Source organism: Halichoerus grypus, chromosome X, assembly GCF_964656455.1.
Source record: "Halichoerus grypus chromosome X, mHalGry1.hap1.1, whole genome shotgun sequence".
NCBI lineage: Eukaryota > Metazoa > Chordata > Mammalia > Carnivora > Phocidae > Halichoerus > Halichoerus grypus.
The window spans coordinates 62,617,976-62,640,417 of record NC_135727.1 but is presented as its reverse complement, the minus strand read 5'-3'; the positions used below and the strand labels follow the sequence as shown (position 1 = coordinate 62,640,417).

Here is a 22,442-nt window from a genome sequence, read left to right as displayed (position 1 = left end):
ACATTTATTTTTATTTTTTTTAAGATTTTATTTATTTATTTGACAGAGAGAGACACAGCGAGAGAGGGAACACAAGCAGGGGGAGTGGGAGAGGGAGAAGCAGGCTTCCCGCAGAGCAGGGAGCCCGATGCGGGGCTCGATCCCAGGACCCTGGGATCATGACCTGAGCTGAAGGCAGACATTTAACAACTGAGTCACCCAGGCGCCCCTTTCTACCAAACATTTAAGGAAGAGTTAATACCTATTCTTCTCAAAGTATTCCATAAAATACAAGAGGAAGGAAAATTTCCAGAATCATTCTATGAGCCCAGCAATACCCTGATAACCAAAATCACATAGACACCACTAAAGAAGTGTACAGGTCAATCTCTTTGAAGAACATAGATGCAAAAATCCTCAACAAAATGCTAGCAAACAGAATCCAACAATCAAGTAGGATTTATTCCTTGGCTGCAAGGGTGGCTCAGTATTCACAAATCAATCAATTTGATATACCACATTAATAAATGAAAGGATGAGAACCATATGATCCTTTCAATAGATGTAGAGAATGCATTTGATATAGTATAACATCCATTCATGATAAAAACCCTCAATGAAGTAGGGATAGAGGGAACATACCTGAACATCATGAAGGCTGTATACAAAAAAATCCCCAGCTAATATAATCCTCAATGGGGAAAAACTGAGAGGTTTCCCCTTAGAGTAAGGAACTAGAAAAGAACATCTACCCTCACCACTTTTATTCCAGAAGGTACTGGAATCCTAGCCATAGCTATTAGATCACACACAAAAAAATATAGGGTAGGCAAATTGGTAAGGAAAAAGTTAAATGTTCACTATCTGCTGATGACATGAGACTCTATATAGAAAACCCTAAAAACTCTACCAATAAACTACTAGAACTGACATATGAATTCAGGAGTCATGGGATATAAAATCAATGTGCAGAAATCTATTGCATTTCTCTACACTTATAATGAAGCAGCAGAAATAGAATTTAAGAAAACAATCACATTTGAAATTATATCAAAAATAATATTACCTAGGAATAAACCTATACCCAAAGAGGTGAAAGACCTATCTTCTGAAAACTATAAAACACTGATGACAGAAATTGAAGATGACACCAAGAAATGGAAAGAAATCCATGCTTATGGATTGAAGAACAAATATTTAAAAATGTCTATACTGGGGCGCCTGGGTGGCTCAGTCTGTTAAGCAGCTGACTCTTGATTTTGGCTCAGGTCATGATCTCAGGGTCCTAGGACTGAGCCCCGAGTCGGGCTCCATGCTCAGTGGAGAGTCTGCTTGAGAATTCTCTTTCTCCCTCTGCCCCTCTCCCCACTCTCTCTCTCTCATAAATAAATAAATCTTTAAAAATTTTTTTAAAAGATCTAAATGTGAGTTCTGAAACCATAAAAATCCTAGAGGAGAGTATAGGCAATAATTTCTCTGATATCAGTCATAGCAACATTTTTGTAGATATGTCTCCTGTGGCAAGGGAAATAAAAGTCAAATAAACTATTGGTACTGCATCAAAATAAAAAGCTTCTGCACAGCAAAGGAAGCAATCAACAAAACTAAATGTTATGCTACTGAATGGGAGAAGATATTTGCCAAGGACATATCCAATAAAGGGTTAGTATCTAAAATATATAAAGAACTTACATAAATCAACACCCAAAAACCAAATAATCCAATTAAAAGATGGGCTGAAGAAATAAACATTTCTCCAAATAAGACATCCAAATGGCCAACAGACACATGAAAAGATGCTCAACATCACTCATCATCAGGGAAATGCAAATCCAAACTACAATGAGATACCACCTCACACTTGTCTAAAATAAAAAACACAAGAAACATCAAGTGTTGGCGAGGATGTGGAGAAAAAGGATCCCTTTTGCACTGTTGGTGGGAATGCAAACTGTGCAGCTACTGTGGAAACAGTAGGGAGGTTCCTCAAAAAGTTAAAAATAGTGGGGTGCCTGAGTGACACAGTCAGTTAAGTGTCTGACTCTTGATTTCAGCTCGGGTCATGATCTCAGGATCGTGAGGTAAAAGTCTGGTGTCGGGCTCTGTTCTCAGTGGGGAGTCTGCCTGAGATTCCCTCTCTCTCTCCCTCTGCCCCTCCCTGCACTTGCTCTCTCTCAAATAAATAAATCTTAAAAAAAAAAAGTTAAAAACAGAGGTACCCTAAGATCCAATAACCACACTACTGGGTATTCACCCAAAAAATACAAAACGTCAATTCAAAAGGATAAATGTACCCCTAAGTTTATAGCAGCATTATTTACAATAGCCAAAATATAGAAGCAGCCCAAGTGTCCATCAATAGATTAATGAATGAAGAAGATATAGTATGTATACACACACACACACAAATACACAATGGAATATTATTCAGGCATAAAAAAAGGATGAAATCTTGCCATTTGCGATGACAGGGATAGAGCTAGAGAGTGTAATGTTAATTGAAATAAGTCAGTTGGAGAAAGATAAATACTGTATTACTTCATTCATATGTGGAATTTAAGAAACAAAACAAATGAGCAAAGGAAAATAAAAGAGAGAGAGACGAGCCAGTAAATAGTCTCTTAACTATAGAGAACAAACTGATGGTTAGTAGGGGGAGGTAGGTGGGGCATGGGTCAAATAGGTGATAGGGATTAAAATGTGCACTTGTCGTGATGAGCACGGGGTGATACATGGAATTCTTGAATCACTATATAGTATATAGTATGCCTGAAACAGATATAACACTGCATATTAACCATACCGGAATTAAAATTTGAAAAAGAAGAGTTGCTTTGACAGGGAATAGTATTTTTCAGTGTCTTATTCTAGTATCCTTACATCATGCATCATGCTCATCACTGCTTCCTTTATATCCTCCAGGATTGACTGTTATTTAAACACTAATTCTTTGCATTTCACACAAGAGAATGGGTAAATGGCCATTTCCCAGTTTTTGGTTTTTGAAATTTCCTCATCTTTGGTCCATTAATTATGGACTGTCAAATCAAAAAACCAATAATAATAGCAGTGGAATTTCAGCAGTGAGAAAAGCTTGACACACTAAAGTTAGTACATTTAATGTTCAGGGTTCTAAAGAAGCAGGTCAATACATTCTCTGCTTGAGAATATGCTTGTTGTCCTAATCCATTTATCTGTGTTTAAGTGATATAAAAATGTAAAACTACTCTGGTAAGTACTATGCAACTGAAAATTAATAGAAGTATTAGGTAAAATATGGTATAACCTACTACAGAGTTTAGCAAGGGACATATAAAGAGAACAGCAGCAAGTATAACATTTTGCAAAATGTTTTAAATTTAATTTTAGAGATAACATACCATTAGCCACATATCCCAGCTGTGGTATAAGTTGTTCATCTTTACAATTTTCCCGTCCTGGTACTAGTCTTTGGAATTTTGTAGGATGAGGATTGCCATCAACATCCACCAAGAATGGGGGAGGCATGAGGTGAGGAGCTTGTTGGGTTTGTTCATCTAGTACATAGTTGTTGGCATCACGGATAAGAGGTCGATAATCCGTGTGGAAGAACATCTGATCTGGAATCTTTATGACAGGTTTTAAGTATTTAACATGCATAGGGAATTAAATTTTATTCCTAGAGAGAATGCATTTTTCAAATCAGACACTTTTTACATACTCTTATAGCCCTCTACTGCTTTATGTTCCCTCTAGGTAGAAATGAATCACTTAAATAGTAATCTTATCTCTTCTCCACAAAATCCTATAATCTGTATTACTTTCTGGTCCTAGATCATATTTCTCCAATTAGCATATGAAGGAGAGCAATGCCACAGTAGATAAAGTTAGGTATTTTTACTTAAGTTGTAAACATACAAACATTTATAGCTATTTTTATTGCTTATTTCTATTCAAATAAGAATAGATGGGAGTATAATATAAATGGCAAAGCAAGTAAATACCAAATACATAAAAAATACTCAAAGATGATAGGTATTGAGCTAAATTCAATGATTCTGAGTTCTCTTCCAATTCTAAGAATCCATAATCTATTTCAAATTCATAGCTAATAAAATATAAAGAACCATTTAAGCTAGCTTCCAAAGTATTTTAACAAGATGGATAATAGGTAAAGTGGCCAAGCAAGAAAATTAACATTTGGTCACCAGCTGTTTATTTCTAATTTATGATAAGTTAGAGGATGCAATCTGGTAAAGTTGTTCTCCATTATACCTGAAGGGCAGTACGGAGAATATGTTCTAAGCAAAAGGATTTCCTAATGAATTTTTTATCTACATCACCCTATATCTTAATAGTGATTCAAACTGCCAAGCCTATGTTCTGGCAGTGATGAAAACTTTTGTCAAGAAAGGTGACTTTGTTATTTTATATCTATTGACACTCAATGACCCTTATTAACTGGAAGACTTCAAATAAGATTTATGAATGATACAATCCAAAATTATAGTCTATAATAAAAATCAAAAAGACTAACCTTTTCATAGTATTTACTGCATCCAAAACCAAAAAGCAGCAAATGCCCATGAGAGTCTGTGCAGGCAAAATGGTTTCCATCTGGTGAAAATTTACAATCAAACACTGCACCATGGCCTTGGCCTTCAATCTGAAATTTAGAGGAGTCACTTTAAGTCATCTTTAAGAGGTAATTTTCAAGTAAGTAGGCAATAGATTCTGCTTCCTAATATCTTGGATTCTGTGATGCATCTACATTCCAATGTACTCTCTGGCTTCTGTTGCCAGAACCCTACTGAAACAGTAAAGCTCTGAGAAATTAGGAAGAATCAAAATGCAATAGATGGATGGTATCAAACATTACTAGCAATGTTGTATCTCAAGAAGTACTAAATGAGTGACTGAGAATAAAAAAAGACCTAAACACGACCAAAATGACAAAAGTGCTATCTCAGCAAAATCAAGATAATATCTTCACACCTTAAATTATAATGCAAGCAAACCTTAAAATAACCTTCCTAAAATAAAACACATAAATCAATTTTACTAACAAAAGACAGAGGATATTAACACTCTCGAACTGTACAAAGCCTATAAAAGGAAGCTCAAAGGTTGACAATTTAGAAATGTTTCCTCAGAACTAACACTAAATATGGAGGATGTGAGTATTCCCATTACCATAGGAGGGTGTTCTACTGGAAAAAGAGGTAGCTCACCAGATTTTCCCATGGTTTGTATGAAATATATCTTAAGAGTATCTATACCTCCAATTCCATGTTTGCCAAACAACTTCCTGATTACTAACTAAACCATATGGAGTTTACCAGAAGCAGATACAATACAGTCACTGTTATGATTCATACATTACGATTATTGTTTAAACATTAACCTTTTTGTGAGTTCGGTTACTGTTACCTCCAAAAGCTTATTAAATTTGAGTTTCTAGAATTTAGAGCTGGGGACAAGAATTTGGAAAATGCTAATGCCATGATAACAGAGTCACTCTGAAAGGTGTAATTCTTGATTGGCCTTACTCTCAGGTCTTGAGACATTCTCTAAGTTATTGCATGGATTTAAACACAGATGACAAAGGTTCCTTGGCACTAAGTATACTTTAATTACCAAGTTGTCATATAAGAGATGTCTGTTTTAATATGAACTAAACACAGATTTTTCTTACCATGTTAAAATAATTCCGAATTTTGGTTCCCCGGTCAAGGTCCCAAATAAAAATGTTCCCATCATGACCCGCTGAAAGTATGATCCTTTGATCAAATGGATGTGCTTCCAAAACAAATACTTCATCATCATGTCCCTGTGATAAAATCAATATTAAAAATGAAAAGCAACACCAAGTATTTGGTTTATTTGGCCAAAAGATCTCAGGAGTGTGCTATTAATCCCATGCAGATGATGTACACCACAGCATTTACTACATGGACACTAAAAGAAATAGTTCAATTAGAGCTCCTTATATGTTTAGGTGCTGATTTCAAAAAGTATTCAATACAGAAGACCAAGGAAGGTGTTTAAAGTGTAGTCCAAAACAGTTACAGCTCATTAACCAGGCCCCTGAAATATAATATGTATTTCTATGACTCTGCTATTTAAGACCCACAGAAAATGGGACAAACAGAATCTTTCATTAACACCCAATTCTGTCACAGAGATAACACACAAACCTTCATTGTTCTTTATCCAGCACTCTCTATCCCTAGTATTCAAATTAGATTTTGGAAGGCCCCATGGTACATTCAAATAAAAAAGCATAGTGGCTCTGCCCTTTATCTACTTTACAGTTGAAGGTTTCATTTAATATGCTATCTGAAAAATGGGTTTGTTGCTAAAAAAGTTTGAAAACCAATGCTCTCTATATATGTTTCCCTTACCGATATCAGTATATAGAGACCTTAGATCAGGAATCTGCAACTATAGCCTTCAGGCCAAATCTAGCTCCCAGACATTTTTGTACACAGAGCCTGTGAGCTAAGAATGGTTTTTACATTAAAAGGCTTCAAAAAAACAAAGAATATGCAACAGAGACTATATGTGGCCTGCAAAGCCTAAAATACTATCTGGCCTCTTAAAGAAATAGTTTGCCAACACTCGATTCAGGTCATTGTTAAGGAGAATACATGATTAACGATAGGCTCCAAGTCTTAGAAAAGCATGCATGACATCCTGAAGTTGCGTTTCACTTAGGAACACATCAGCATATTACACATCAGGAGTTTTTAGAAATCAGCATATCTTATGACCCTAAAAAGTGCATTTTATCCTAAATCATTGTATAAAAAATGGAATAGAGCACCCTACCATGTTACCTTTATGTACAAAAATATAACTTATTAAAAAATAACTGCACACTGGCTCAAAATGTGTAGGTAAAATCCCATTGCAATAAATACTCTTACAACTGAAAGTTTACCAAGACTCTTCCCAGTGACCACTAAAAAAATTACTTCTTTGTTATATGCTAAATATAGCATATAACAAATACTTTCTCAGGTTCCTAATGAGTAAACAATAAAACTACTTTGTTAAACTCAAATGATAATGATACAACTATTTCAGTGTACACTGGAAAAGAGAGGCTTTTAAATAGGGGATTTTATTTGTTGGTCACATGTCATAGGATAGGACATAGTCACTGGACCATAGGGAACAAAACCTAACTAAATTCAGTAATGTCTTAAGATATATCATCTGCCTTATTTTTATTTATTAAGCACACCTCTATCTTCATCACTGCCACACAAATCCAAATTATCATCATGGCCCATCCTACCATAGACTCCTACATTATACCAGAGTCACTCTTATCTTCATTCCAATTCTCTCTATTCTGTTGCCAGAATTATATGGTATTCTTCAAAAGCAAAATTCACATGTCATTCCTTAGCATTTAAATCTTTTAATGGTTTACTGTTGGTCTAGGATAGATCCTATAAGACCCTGAATGGTCTGGCGTCTCTCCATTTCTCCAAACCTATCTGGTGACACTCTTTTTGTTCTCTGTGCTCTAGCCAAAAATTGGCTTTCTTTCAACTCCCTTCTACCTGAAGACCTTTGATGTGCTTTTCCCTCTTCCTGTAAGGACCTCCCAACTCTCTCACATATGTAATTTATCAAATATTTATTGATATCCTACCATATTGAGACAGAAAATAAACAAACAAGAAAATACCAGGTAGTGATAAACACTATGATGAAAAGAAAGCAAGGTGATAGAATAAGATAAAGACTGGAAGGCTACTCTAGATTGTTTGATCAGGAAAGGCCTTGTCAAGGAGGTGACATTTAGGCTGAGACGTGGGTAATTTCTATCTATCTTTCAAATCTTAACCCAAATTTAACTTCCTTAGGAATCTTCTCTGACCCTATTTTGACCAGGGTCAAATAGGTTTAGACCAGGTTTGGTCACCCTATTAGAAACTTGCATTGTATTTTCCACCTCTTTCTTCTGACCATTTATTTATTTTGTGTTTTTTTTTTTTTTAATTTTTTTCTTAATAGGCTGTAAATGCCAGGATGATGGGGACTCTCTAATTTACTATTTATTCCTAACATCTAACTCAGTTGCTGGCACACAGTAGATACTCAGTAAGTATTTGCTGAGTGGAAGAACTTTACACCACACTAAGACCCCAATAAACAAATTGTTAACACAGAAAAGATAAATATCAAAACTAAGTAGATTTGACTGTTAACAAGGTCTAAAAATAAAAATAGTCTGTTCTAAAATTTTTTCAGTAAAATTCACTGAAAAAGATGACCCATTAATCAACCCATGGGAAGAGTACCACTAAACAGAATTCTAAATTAAGGTACTTGTTAGGACAGAATTTTACACAGATCTATAAAACCAGTGGCTATGACATGAACTTTGAAACTGTGATTTTTAGATATATAGACTTGTGCTGTCTAATACGGTATTTAATAGCTACATATGGCTATTAAGCATTTGAAATGCGGCTAGTCCAAATTGAGATGTTGTGTAAGTGTAAAATACACACTAGATTTCAAAGATTTAGTATTTTAAAAATATGAAATAGTTAAAATTAATAATTTTCATATTAGTTACATGTTGAAATACTACTATTTTGGATATACTGGGTTAAATGAAATATATTATTAAAATTAATTTCACCTGTTGTGCTTTACTTTTTCTGTTGTGGTTACTAGAAAAATTAATATTACATATGTGGTTCATATTATATTTCTTTTGGAGCATGCCGCATAGACAAACACCTCCTAATAAAGAATCAAGCAAATAGTATAGATTTTTCTATACATATTAACAGAAACTTATATTGGGGAATACAGAAAGGCAAAAGGGGATAAAGAATTGGCTAAGCAGATAAAAAAAAAAAAAAAAAAGAATCTAAAACTCCACTAACACAGTGTCAGGGTTTTATTTAGGAACAAGAATTGGAAGGTATATGGAATTCCTTACAAAATTAAACAAATCTTTAGAAATCTCAGAGGTTATAAATAAGATTATCTTACAAAGGAGTTAAATAAGGATGGATACTATGGTATACTACAAAGTAAATTGAGTCATGAGAACTGGATTCTAGTCCTTATCACTTAATACTTTGTAAACCATATGGCAATCACTTGGCCCTGTCCTTAAAGTATTTAGGAACTGATAACTGAAGCAGATAGGAAATAAGGCTTTTAAGTGGCATTTAACCTGAAGTGTACATGCTAAACCAACAAACAACCCCACCTATGTGACTTCTGCTGTTAATACTATCAGTTTTTCATGCCACAAATATTACACCTTTTACTACAACAAAAAAGAAGAAAAGCCACCTTTTTCGCCTACTTTTTCCTCTTACCTCTACTTCTTGCATAAATGAATCCCTGAAAGTAGAATATAAAGGATACCCTTGTCAAAATAAAGTTAGCTCTACCCCTAAAACAATAACAAAAATCCCAACTCATGCTAAAAACAAAATAACTTATATATCCTTGACTGCATTTAACAAAATAAGTAATTATCAGACCTCAAAAGGACCTTGAAATGTTTTCATACCTGCTTTTAGCAGCTATACCATGTGCCATCTTTATTTTGCAGATATGTCAACAAAGGTGACTGAAATATTTACTTCTCCAAGAGACAGTAAGTCACAGAAAGTAAACTAAAATTTAAATTTCCTGTCTTCTGGAATAACGCCCTTTTTGATCATTTTAATTATTCCAAAAATACTTACAGATAAAGTATGAAGAAGTTGCCCTGTGAGAGAATTCCATACTTTCAAAAGAAAATTGTTCACTGCAGTAATAACTGTGGTGTCATAGCGATCCCAGGCCACCATAGTCACCTTAAGCTTAGTGACCTTGTCTTCTCCAGATGGCAAATTATTCCTAAATAAAATAATTTGCAGTATTCATACATTGTAAATTATTAACAAAGGTACATCTAAAATAGAAAATTATGAAAAAAAATCTCTCCAGTAGCTTATAAATTTTTAGATAAAAAAATCCTAAACTATACTTTTAAGTACTCACAAAATAAAATATTAAAAGTACCTAAGTAGGGCAAGACCCATAAGCTTATTTTAGGAAGACAAAAGGCACAAAATGACAAAAAAAAATTTTGTAGTTAGTTACACAAGAACAAAAAAAAGGTGAAACTAGAAAAAAATCTACGAATCCCTTGAAAAATAAAATACAAGGTCATGTTGGCTACCAGAAAATATGAAGAAAACATATAATGGACACTTTACTCCCTTAAATAATAAATTTTGAAACTAATAGGTCTTATAAAAGAGCAGCAAGAAATTCATTAACTTTTAGTTGAATATGATATGAATAGCTGGCTAGGACTACAATGTCAGTTCCATATTGTTATTAGGAAGATAATTAATGTCAGGGCCTTACCCTATAGAAACTGTAATGTCCTAAAGATGTAATTATGTATCTTCCAATCAACAGGGAAGACAATGAAACAGAATGCTGATTAAGTGTACTTATAATGTTGAGTAGGAATGCTAACAATATGAAACATTATAAAGGTAACATCAGTAAGACAGAGAAATAGTTAAACTTATGATGACATTTAATAGGGACAACCCTCAAAGTAGAAAGTAGTATAGATATTAAAAATGACCTATAGAAAACTAAGGCAGAAAATAACTCTGTGGGCATTAGCAGAGTAGAGATCTTTGGGTCACAAGAGACCAGAATTTTGAATGACTCAGCAATGTTTCTATCGTCCAGTCTGTCAATCAACAGCAAAAGGCAATTTACTTAGAGACTAAATACAGACGCAAACTTCAGGTCTACCAATGAACTCCAAACTATTTACTAATCTAAAAAGATATTTTCATTATGAAATATAATTCAGTAAATCAAAAGATACTATACTAACATCCAATCTTACCCAGTCATTTTAGTAGCCATATCTAGCACTATACTCTTCCATTCTTGTTGCTGATATTGCCAAATTCTTGCTGTTCCATCTCGACTTCCACTAACAAATCTTAAACTGCAAAGAAACAGTTAAAATATCCTTATTACTTTTTTCCAAAATATAAATCACTTTTTTTCTAATTATGAAAGTAATATGTTCATCCCCATACGCTACTGGGGGTAATGAAAATTATACATTTTGGAACACAGTTTGGCAGTGCCTCAAAATGATAAACAGTCACCATATAACTCAACAATTCTACTCCCAGGTATAAATCCAAGAGAAATGAAACATTAAGTCCACATAAAAACTTGTACATGAATATCCATGGCATTATTCCTCACAAGCCAAAAAGTGGTAACAATCCAAATGTCCATCAACTAATAAAGGGATAAACAAATTATGGTATCCATACAAATATTATTCAGCAATAAAAAGAAATAATGATACATGCTGCAACATGACTGAATCTCGAAAACATTACGCTTAGTGAAAGAAGTCGGTCACAAAAAACCACATATTGTATAATTCAATTTATATAAAATTTCCAGAACAGGCAAATCTATAAAGATAAAAACTAGATTAAAGGTTGCCCAGAGTTAAGGGTGGGGGTGTAAACATATTGGGGAGTGATAGCTAAAGGGTATGGAAATTCTTTTTGGGGTGCTAAAAATGTTCTAAAACTGTGGTAAAGGTTGCACAACCCCATGAATACACTAAAAAACAGAGAAGTTATGTTATGTGCATTATATCTCAATAAAACTTACAAAAATACATTCATTCACCCATAATTTTATCACTGTTCATACTTTCATTTCTATTCCACCAGACTTTATTAAAGACATACATATACACTTATATATTTCCCCCTACAGGAAACAGAATTGTACTACATATAAGTTTTGTGTTTTCCCCTAAGGGTTATTTTATAGATATATCTCTAGGTTTATAAATAAAACTACTGTCACTTTTAGTAAGTATTCAACTATTTGGATGAATCAAAATTTATTTAATCAACTCCCTAATGATAAATATTTATACTATTTCCATTCTTCACCATTATAAATAATGTTGTGATGAGTATCTCTATACATATCGTTGTACAACCTTATACATATCTTTGCTGAGTCAAATGGTCAGCACATTTTTAAAGTTTTTGATGAATAATTTCCCTGAAAAGTTTTTTAACACTTTACAGTCTCTTCAAAAGTTGTGAGAGAGTGAGTGCCCGTTTTCCCTAAACCCTTGGCAATACTGGGTGCTAACATTCTTCATTATCTTGTCACTCTGAAAGAAAAAAAAATGTTACTTTTATTCTAAACTGCATCTTTAACTATTAGTAAAATTGGACATCCTTTATTTATTGTCCACATAACTAATGAAGATAAAATAATGTTTCTCCTTTAGGGAAAAGGCAAGGAATTAAAAACTTCAGATTCCTCTAGCATGAAAGAATCATAGCTGTACAAACCTTCAAGTGTATAACTCAGTATAGTGCAATAAATCAACCTCAAAAAATTATCTGAAGGTTTTCTCACTCCTAATATAAACTTCACTCTATGTGGACCATCATTATTTACTCTTGCATTTAATAAAGATGAACAAATTCATCATAGCAATCACCCACTGTCTGAAAAATATTTAAAAATAAAACATGGTCAAAAAAATTAAATTAAATTAAAACATGGTCACCCACATAAAGTCCTTATAGAAATATATGGATACACATTTATGTTAAGTGGCTACATTTTTAAATCTATTTTTAGGTCAATTTTTAGACCAGGGCAAAAGATTATCATCCTTTTGGGATCAAACATTTGAGAGGGTACACAAAATACCTACATATAATGTCTGAGTTTACAGACACAGGAAATATGTATCATATGAGTAGGAGAGACAATAAGTAATACAGATGTTCAGAGGAAGACAATATGGCTAAAATCTGGAGCAGTCAGAAAAGGCTTCAGGTAGAACATGGGAAGACAGGACTTAGAAAATAAGAGAAAGGGACTGGAGGGAAAAGAAAAATAGAGTGAAGGAGAGTGAAAGGGAGAGGGAGGCTGTAGGAGGAAAAGAGAAGGAGTGAGGGGGGAGTAGGGGTGATATTTTTGGGTAAGAATAATGTGAGGTAAAGTATAAGCAAAGCAATGAATGAGAGAAAAAATATAGATATATGGATGTAACAGGAGCAATGATTAAGTCAATTAGGCTAAATATAATGATTTATATGGGGAATAGTAAATGAGAAAAGAATGTAGGTCGAAGTTAAGTTATAGAAAGTTCTGAATTCAAGGCTAAGACATTTGAATTCTATTCTATAGACAAAGAGGAAACACTAAAGTTTTCTGAACAGAGCAATGTGGATCTGGCAGAAATGGACAGGATATATTTAGAAAGGAGAAGAAAACTGAAGGTAATGGGTCAAAAAATAGAATCCTTGGCTAAAGTGAGTGATAATAGAAATGGAAAAACAAAATAAACAAAAAAGAAATCACTCAGAAAGGAAGAACTGATAAAGTATGGCTACTACTTGGAGTAGTAGAGATGGAGTTTAAAAGAGATGGGGTAAGGATGTCATCAGAAATAGACAAGGGCTTTCAGCTTAAGAAACTGAACAGAAATAAAGTACTACAGTAGAAGGAGCTACTTCTGAAGGAATAGAAGTAAAATATGTCAAACATCTGTTTACACAGATATGTACTACATAGTTACCTGTCTCCATTGTTACAGAACTGAACAGCAACAACTTTGTCCTAAGACATAAAACAACAGAATTTTGGTTAGAGTTAATTTATTTGTAAAACAAATAAAGTACTCTTCCCTTCAAATTCACATGCAAAAGCATCATGGAGTAGACTTTTTAATGCTATAATTTTCTTGGAAAAAACTCCAATTTTCTTTAAAAAATTAATGAAGGCTGAAACAATGCATTAACTGAGGAAGAATACTTATTAGCAGTAATTTGAAACAAACCAGACATAAGCAAACCTGTTTCTAAGTCATAATCTCAAGAGACAGTTTTGAATAGATACTAGTTTTATGTCCCCCATGATAGGCCAGCACACTAACCTAAAATTCAACCCTAAAGTAACAGATTTAATAGCAGTTGAACTAAATTTCCCAATTAATTTTTTTTTAAATTTCAGAAAATAAATCAATCATTTCCAGCCTCTCACACGGATTATTTATTTTACAAAGACAGATTCATCTGTCTTTAGGTACAATAGTTTAGATAACTTCTCTTTGAATCTTCTTTTATAATGATTAAACTACACTTTTACAAATATAATGTGTATTATAGTGATGAGAAGATTAAAGTATAAGCCAGAATATGCATTTTCTTTCTCTTTATTCCTTGATAATAAAGCTAAAATGTACCCTCAAATGTTGTACATATTTTCACAAAATACTCAGTTACTGAACTGCATTTGAATTTTTAATAAAAAGCTCAAATACTAAATATCTTTATATTTATTTTTCATTTTTAAAAATTATTAAACTGTCTTCATATGTTCAGAGTTATATTCATACTGCTCCATGATTTCACTATAGTATTTATCAGACAGATTCTGGATTCTCACTGCCAGTTGCAATAACTGGTTTTAGATGTTCTGAAAGTACACCTTATTTTCGATAACTAACAGTAGCCACTGACTTCAACAGGGAATAATTAGGTTTTTTGACTTTCTCTTAGCTGGACCCCTGGCAAAAAAACGCACAAAACTCTAATAATCAATTTTTCTTCATCTTTCCCCCATTCAATTCTTGCCCGTTGTTTCTACTACCTCCTCACTCAGCTCTCAATAAACTTGACTGCACTTGTATACATACCCTGCTTGGGTGGTAATTGTAAAGATGCCTCCTTTGCATACTCTAGTACAAATGGATTTCTCCCACTGGATAGTCTCAGACTGAGATCTTTATATATTTCCTAAGTTTTTCTCTTTCACAATTTAAATAATATTCCAGGATTTTAGTATCTAGGAATAAGTAACAGCAAGGTGAGAGCTCAGCTTGGTTCAGTAATGATTCATAAGTAACTGTTCAATTATGCTTATGGGATGGGACAAAATCAGGAGGCTGTTTCCAAAAGCTCAAGGAGAAGGTTTCTAACAGGTCTCTTTTAGTACAAATTTCAGGAACATGATTGATTTTGTAACTCACAAAGTATCTTTTTCTAATAGTCATGATTCAGGGAAATTGTGTGTATTTTATTGATGTGCACTAATACTATTCCAAATGAGAGGTCAACAGTACTAAAAACAGTAATCTTAAGACTTGCAAAGCTGAGTGTTTTCAATTGCTGACTATACAGCTTTGACAATAAGGTATATGAGATGTATAGTGAGCTGAAAAACAAGTACTCCCATACACCATAGTAAATAATTATCTAGAGAAAAAGGTAAGGAAAGGAAGAGGAGAAAGAGATGAAAGGTTCACAGGGATATGAAAAAAAAAAAAAATTACTGGCTCCAAGCTTCCTAAAAAAAGAAAGTAGAAATAGCTTTGAAGAAAAGGTCCAGTCACCAATGGCCAGCCACCAATGGCTGTCACCCAGGTATAAAGCTGTTCCCTGTTGTTATTGATAACTGAGTAGGATTAGATTTTAGGAGTCTGTGATGGCATTCTGAAAATAATCAAACTAAAATCAACAAGCTAAATTAGCAAATTATTTTTTCTCAAGATATACTTAACATGTCTTTTATTATTTATTGAGGTAAAATGGGCATATAGCATTATATAAGTTTCAGCTGTACAATATTATAATTGGATATTTGTATATACTATAAAGTGATAACCACTGCAAGTCTAATTACCATCCATCACCATACAAATAAGCCCTCTCACCCATCCCCCAACACCCTTTCCCCTCTGGTAATCACGGATCTGTGTATCTATGAGTTTGTTTTTGTTTGGTTTGGTTTGTTCATTTGTTTTGTTATTTTAGAATCCACACATAGTGAAATCATGTTATTTGCCTTTTTCCATCAGATTTTTCACTTAGCACAATACCCTCAAGGTCCATCTGTATTGTCACAAATGGCAAGATTTCCCTATGTGTGGCTGAGTAGTATTCCAGTGTGTGTGTGTGCGTGTGTGTGTACCACATCTTTATCCATTCATCCATGGATAGACACTTAGGTTGTTTCCATATTCTGGCTACTATAAATACTGCTGCAATGAACATAGGGGTGCATATATCTACTTGAATTAGTGTTTTTGTATTCATCAATAAATACTCAGAAGTGGAATATCTGGATCCTATGGTCGTTCTATTTTTAATTTTTTGACAAATCTCCATACTGCTTTCCATAGTGGCTACACAAATTTACATTTACATTCACACCAATAGTGTACAAGAGTATCCTTTTCTCCACATCTTCTCCAACACTTGTTATTTCTTGCCTTTTTGATAACAGCCATTCTAATAGGTATGAGGTGATATCACACTGTGATTTTCATTTGCATTTTCCTGATAATTAGTGATGTTGAACATGTTTTCATGTGCCTGTTGGCCATCAGTATATCCTCTTTAGGGAAAAAAAAATGTCAATTTAGTTCCTCTACCCATTTTTAATTGGGCTGTCTTTTTGTTGTTGAGTTATATGAATCCTTTATATATTTTGGATATTAACCCCTTAATGGATATATTACTTACAAATATCCTTTCCCATTTACTAGGTTGCTTTTTTGTTTTATTGATGTTTTCTTTCACTGTGCAGTAGCCTTTTACTAAGAAGTAGTCCCATTTGTTCATTTTTGCTTTTGTCTCCCTTACATTTAGAGTCAGATTTAAAAAAAAAAAATCACTAAGACCAATGTCAAGGACCTTACCACTGCTGGGGAAAGTCATGAAAAAGATGTGACTGCCAGGTGACCTGTGAGCTGGACCCCAGGCAATCAGAGGCTCCTTACCCTCTTCCCTATCCTTGGTATATGGGTTCCACTTGCCTTTCCCACTCCCAGAGGCTGCTCTAAGGACATAGCCTTGAGACAATGATGTGGTATTGAGAACACCTGCCCAGTATACTTGAATGAACTCAGTTAAGGCTTCTTTATAAACTTTTAAGATTTGGTGAGCAGGCACCAAGATCCATTCATCTTGCTGCCACCCAAAACAAACTTCACATGTAAATTCCCTTTGCTTATTAAAACTGCCACCTACCAACCCAGAATGGCCTACCTCTTTCTTTGGTCTTTCCTTGCCCTCTGGGTACATGGGCCAGTTTCAGATTATATCCAAGAAGATCCCAAGGGGGCTGTAAATTGACAATTGGTGAGCTAGCCCAGAGACCAAAGAAATGGGCCTTGGGAATGAGGCATCCACAGGAGAAATCCCAAATTAGCCATCAACTTCTGTGTAAGGAAGGGTGGCAGGTATGTTAGATGCTTATGGACTACTACATGAATATGGGGACACCCAGAAAATGCCAGCCAATCTAATGTACTTGTTGGAGGAAAGGCACATACCACACTGAGGCAGAGAAGGGAAACATGGTTGCCATAGTGGGCTTCTACTGTGGGTAGTTCAGCTGGCCACTGATGCCGAACCAGAAGCTAAAGCTCAAGTTAGAAAGAGCTGAGTTTAGAAAAGGATATGTGAGTGTCCACTACTCTGCTAGCTCTGGGGCTGGCAGACAAGATGGAAGAGCAAACTAATAAATTGGAGACCTTAGTGTCCTGTTTTGCAAAGCAAGGAAGATGCAAGCTGTCATGTATTAAGATATGAGAACTTATGAGAAAGCCCGATTAGGATGCTAAGAGGTGGAATCTTGGAGAAAATGAAAATCAAGAGGGGGATGCTGTGGTAATTGATGAGGAAACAGACAAAATGTCCCATACCTTCTGACCTCTAATTTTAAATAGCAGTTACCCCAAAACTCCTAGGAGAAAACTTACATCTTTCTCTGTCCCCTGAAGTTTATAAATCTTATCATATCTTTGAAATATAAATACCCCTGGAGATAACCAAAACATTGCCAGAAAAAGGCAGGGGATCTTTTAAGAATACAGCTATAGTTCTCTTGTCCATTGCATTATAATGAACTCTCATCAAATCAAATGACCATTTTTAAGTCTTCTCTCATTTGTAGTTATTGTTTTGCTCTGATGCTTTGCAAAAAGTGTCCCTACAACAGTGCTTCATCTTTAAGAACACTCATGGAAACGACTTTGACAGGTTTCTGATAACTAAGATTAAATTGCTTTCTTCTTGGAGAGATAATAATGAACCTTTCAAGTGGTCCCCCAAGGCTACGTGCATAGCCCCACAATATGTCATACAATGGTAGCTGGGGACCTATCCCTGTTCTCCTTCCCCACATCAGCAAAATGGGCCCATTACACATTGATAATACAATGTTAACATGTAAAGATTTACCTCTGCTGCAGGACACCTGCAGGCTTTGCTCAGGAACATCTGTGAGGAAGAAGATGGGCAATGAACCCAAAGAAAATTCAAGGCCTAGACACTGCTATAAGGTTTTAGGTGTCATCTAGTCAGCTAAGACTCATAAAGCTGTAACTGAAAAGGTGCAAGCCTATCCAACCTCTTAAGAATGGGAAAGAGGTGCAGTCCTTTATAGGGATTTTGGGGTTATGGAAGACTTTTAATCTCCACCTGGCACAGCACTCCCATTCCTTATGCTCCCTGGTAAAGAGACTGGGGACAATAGCAGCATGCTGCCTTTGAGAAGGCAAAAATACTAATAAAACAGATTAAAGCTCTGAGCATCTCCTAAGTAGGGCTACCATTTGAGTTTGATGTGTCTATGACTCCAAAAGATATGGGTCAGACAGTATGGCAGAGATAACAAAAGGGGAGAATGCCCCTGGGATTTTGGTTCCAGCTCTGAAGGGGGCAAAACCCCAATATATCCACATAGAGCAAGAGCTCCTAGCAACGTACACAGTGCTACTCCAGGTAAAACTTCTCACACAGCAGCCAGTACAGCAACTAGAGTACTGAGCTCATAGTGGTCTGGCTGCTGATCACTCAGGAGCCCTGGCCATTAACCCTTTGTACTGATAATTAGACTATTCTAAGGGATTAAATTTATGGCTTGAATAATGGGAAGCTGATCATTAAAAAGTCCTTGTGGGGTCAAGATATATATAATATGACATTTGGGTCCACCTGCAAGAGCCTGAAGTGTTTCTCACTGTTTTTCATGTCCCAGTTCTTAAGACACTGACACCCCCCTAGCAATCAGGAAGCTGGTGCCCTACCTTGGGAATGAGCCCTAGCTACTGACCTGTCAGTAGTTTAGGCAGATTGGGTGCATATAAAGAGTGGCCCCCACAATGCCCAAGTAGGATGGCATATTGTCAAGGATGTTGGACTGCCCTCAGAGTACACTGACTTAGTTAAAGTAATAACAGCATGTTGTGTGTCCTAAACACCACCAAAGGCAACTGCCAAAAGAGTCAGGCCATCCACTGGAGTTCCCAACCTATGAGAAATTGGCAAATTGATTATATTGGCCTCCTCTAAGTGAGTGTTCTAAATATGCCTTGGTTTATGTAGACACTGCATCTGGTCTAACCCACACTTTTCCCTGCCACCCTGCAAACCAGGCTGTCATCATTAGGGGATTAAGAAACTGAGTACCATGTATGAATACTCTCATCAAAAACATAATTATCAGAGGTCACATTTCAAAGGCCATGATGTGCAAGACTGAACAATAAAATGTGACATTAAGGGGCGCCTGGGTGGCTCTGTAGTTAAGTATCTGCCTTTGGCTCAGGTCATGATCCCAGGGTCCTGGGATCAAGTCCCACATCGGGCTCCCTGCTCAGCGGGAGGCCTGCTTCTCCCTCTCCCACTCCCCCCTGCTTGTGTTCCCTCTCTTGCTGTGTCTCTCTCTGTCAAATAAATAAATAAAATCTTTTAAAAAAATGTGACATTAAATAAAGGTTCCATCTCTCCTATAACCCACAAGCAGCAGGATTGGTAGAAAGGAAAATGGATATTAAAACAGCATATTAAACACTTAACAGGCAAAACCACCTTGGCCAACTGGACAAAAGTACTGTCCTAGGCTTTAACATATTTAAATGACCAAAGAGTAGGGCCTATTGCCCCATATGCCAGACTAGGGATCCCTGCCCAGGCACCCAATACTGTAAAGATATAGAAGTTTCTGGAAACAGCCATTGTCCAAAATCTCACAGTGGATCAACACACTATGCTGTGGAAAACACCAAGCCCCATCATTCTTTAAAAAAGAATTATCTACTAGAATTTACAATGCAATATCCCACTGAGACAGGTGAATTCCTTCACACCCCTGGGTGAAGAACTACTCAATCTTCACTAATATCCCCTTGTCCTGCTGCACGCTGGGACTGTTAAAATGCACTATAACTGAAATGAAGCATGCACCACTGAAAGAATGGAGAAAATGGGGGCCCTGGTAATGACATATCCTGTCCCCAGTTCATCTCTTTACACCTGACAGTGCTGCCCCCCCGACCAACATGTATGGTATGTACAACCAGGTCAAGTTTCTAAAGGTGCTAACCTCCCTCTCCTCAAAGTCAGGGGAAATGTTTGGTTTTTCCACTGATAAGACCATTTTGCCACTGTCCTTTTCCCTCCATTGGCTTAGATTTAGAAGACATTAATAGCAAATGTGAAGCCCTTAATAAATTCACTCAGCAAGCATTGAATGATAGCAATAAAACCTGTCCTTACTGAACACTGAAATGTCTCTGGTAAGCTGTACTCATTACTTATAAAGCTGTACTCCAAAATAAAATGAACTTAGACATTATTACTGCCTCATAAGGCGGTACCTGTGCCATTATCCAAACACAATGTTGTGTGATCACCCCCAGTGAATCTGCTAATGTGTCATCTTTATTAAATCACATGAAATACAACTGAATGCCCTGAGTAATCCAATCCCCAGCTTAGGAGACTTAATAAATCAGTGGCTCAGATCAAGGGATCATATAAAAAAAAGTTGTCACTGATTTTGTAATCATTGTCTTATTTAATCTGTTTCCTTTTACATGCACCTGTATTGCTGCTGTGGCATTAGACTCCAGTGCAGCCAGACAGTCATCAAAGGAGCCACCTCCATGCTAATAAAACCCCTTGCTGAACACTTAGAGCCCATTTCAGAAGGGGGCACATGAGATTATAAAAGCCAGTCATGAGGGGTGGAATGTTGGGGAAGGTCATTGAAAAGATGTGACCACCAGTTGACCTGTGAGCTTGACCCCAGGCAATCAAAGGCTTGTTACCTCCTCCCTTGGAATGTGCGTTCCTCTTGCCTTTCTTGCTCCCAGAGGCTGCTCCAAAGGCAAAGCCTTGAGATAATGATGTAGTGCTAAGAACACCTGCACAGTATACTTGACTGGACCCAGTTAAGGCCTCTTGTTAAACTTTTAAGATTTGGTGGGTGGCCATGGGTATCCATTTGTCTTGCTGCCACCTAAGACATGCCTTATATATAATTTCCTTTTAGTTATTAAAACTGTCACCTACCAACCTGGAGTGGCCTGCATCTTACTTGTCATCTGAGTACAGTGGCCAGTTTCAGATTATACTCAATAAGCTCCTGAGAGGGTTACAAACTGATAACTGCCTGTTTTCTTCTAGAATTTTGATTTCAGGTCCTATACTCAGGTAGGTCTTACTTTTGAGTTAATTTTGGTGTATTGTGTAAAATAGTGGTCCATAGTTTCACTCTTTTGCATGTGGCTGTTCAGTTTTCCCAACACTACTTATTGAAGAAACTACCATTTCCCCATTGTATATTCTTGGCTCCTTCACTGTAAATTAATTGACCATGTATGTGCGGGTTTATTTCTGGGTTCTTTATTCTGTTCCATTAATCTATTTGTCTGTTTTATTGCTAATACCATACTGTTTTGATTACTAGAACTTTGTAGTATACTTTAAAATCAGGAAGGGTGATGCCTCCAGCTTTGTCCTCCTTTCCAAGTTTGCTTTGGCTATTTGTGATCTTCTGTGATTTTTACAAATTTTAGACGTATCTGTTCCAGTTCTAAAAATTGCCACTGGGACTTTGATGGAGATTGCATGTAATCTCTAGATTACTTTGGGCAGCCAGCCTGGACATGATATTAATTCTTCCAATTCAGGAGCATGGAATATCTTTCCATTTATTTGTCTTCAATTTCTTTCATCAGTTCTGGTTTTCAGTGTGCAGATCTACATTTCCTTGGTTAAATTTATTCCTAGGTATGTTATTCTTTAGAAGCAAATATAAATGGGACTGTTTTCTTAGTATATTTTTTTCTGATAGTCCGTTCTCAGTGTATAGAAACACAAAAGATTTCTGTATATTGATTTTCTATCCTGTAACTTTACTGAATACATTTATGAGTTCTAACAATTTTTTTAGTGGAATCTTTAGGGTTTTCTATATATAGAATTATGTTATCTCAAATAGTTACAGTTTTACTTCTTCCTTTCCAAACTGGATGCCCTTTATTTCTTTTACATGGCTAATTATTGTGGCTAGGAGTTCCAATACTATGTTGAATAAAGTGGCAAAAATGGACATCTTTG

At 35.6% G+C, this 22,442-nt stretch overlaps 1 protein-coding gene across 3 annotated transcripts in view; it reads right to left on the bottom strand.

The window, feature by feature from the left end:
• The window catches only part of BRWD3 (bromodomain and WD repeat domain containing 3), a 192,900-nt gene that overhangs the window by 85,635 nt on the left and 84,823 nt on the right, over window positions 1-22,442 (bottom strand). For 2 of the 3 annotated variants that reach the window (XM_078065013.1, XM_078065012.1), the window contains exons 12-17: window positions 13,607-13,647; window positions 10,865-10,969; window positions 9,693-9,846; window positions 5,654-5,788; window positions 4,496-4,624; window positions 3,360-3,585 (exon numbers count right to left, since the gene is read on the bottom strand). In XM_078065013.1, coding sequence (XP_077921139.1) covers window positions 3,360-3,585; window positions 4,496-4,624; window positions 5,654-5,788; window positions 9,693-9,846; window positions 10,865-10,969; window positions 13,607-13,647 — 790 coding nt within the window. Of the gene's footprint in view, window positions 1-3,359; window positions 3,586-4,495; window positions 4,625-5,653; window positions 5,789-9,692; window positions 9,847-10,864; window positions 10,970-13,606; window positions 13,648-18,275; window positions 18,315-22,442 lie in introns of all 3 variants that reach the window. The other variant, XM_078065011.1, reaches the window with a different exon arrangement.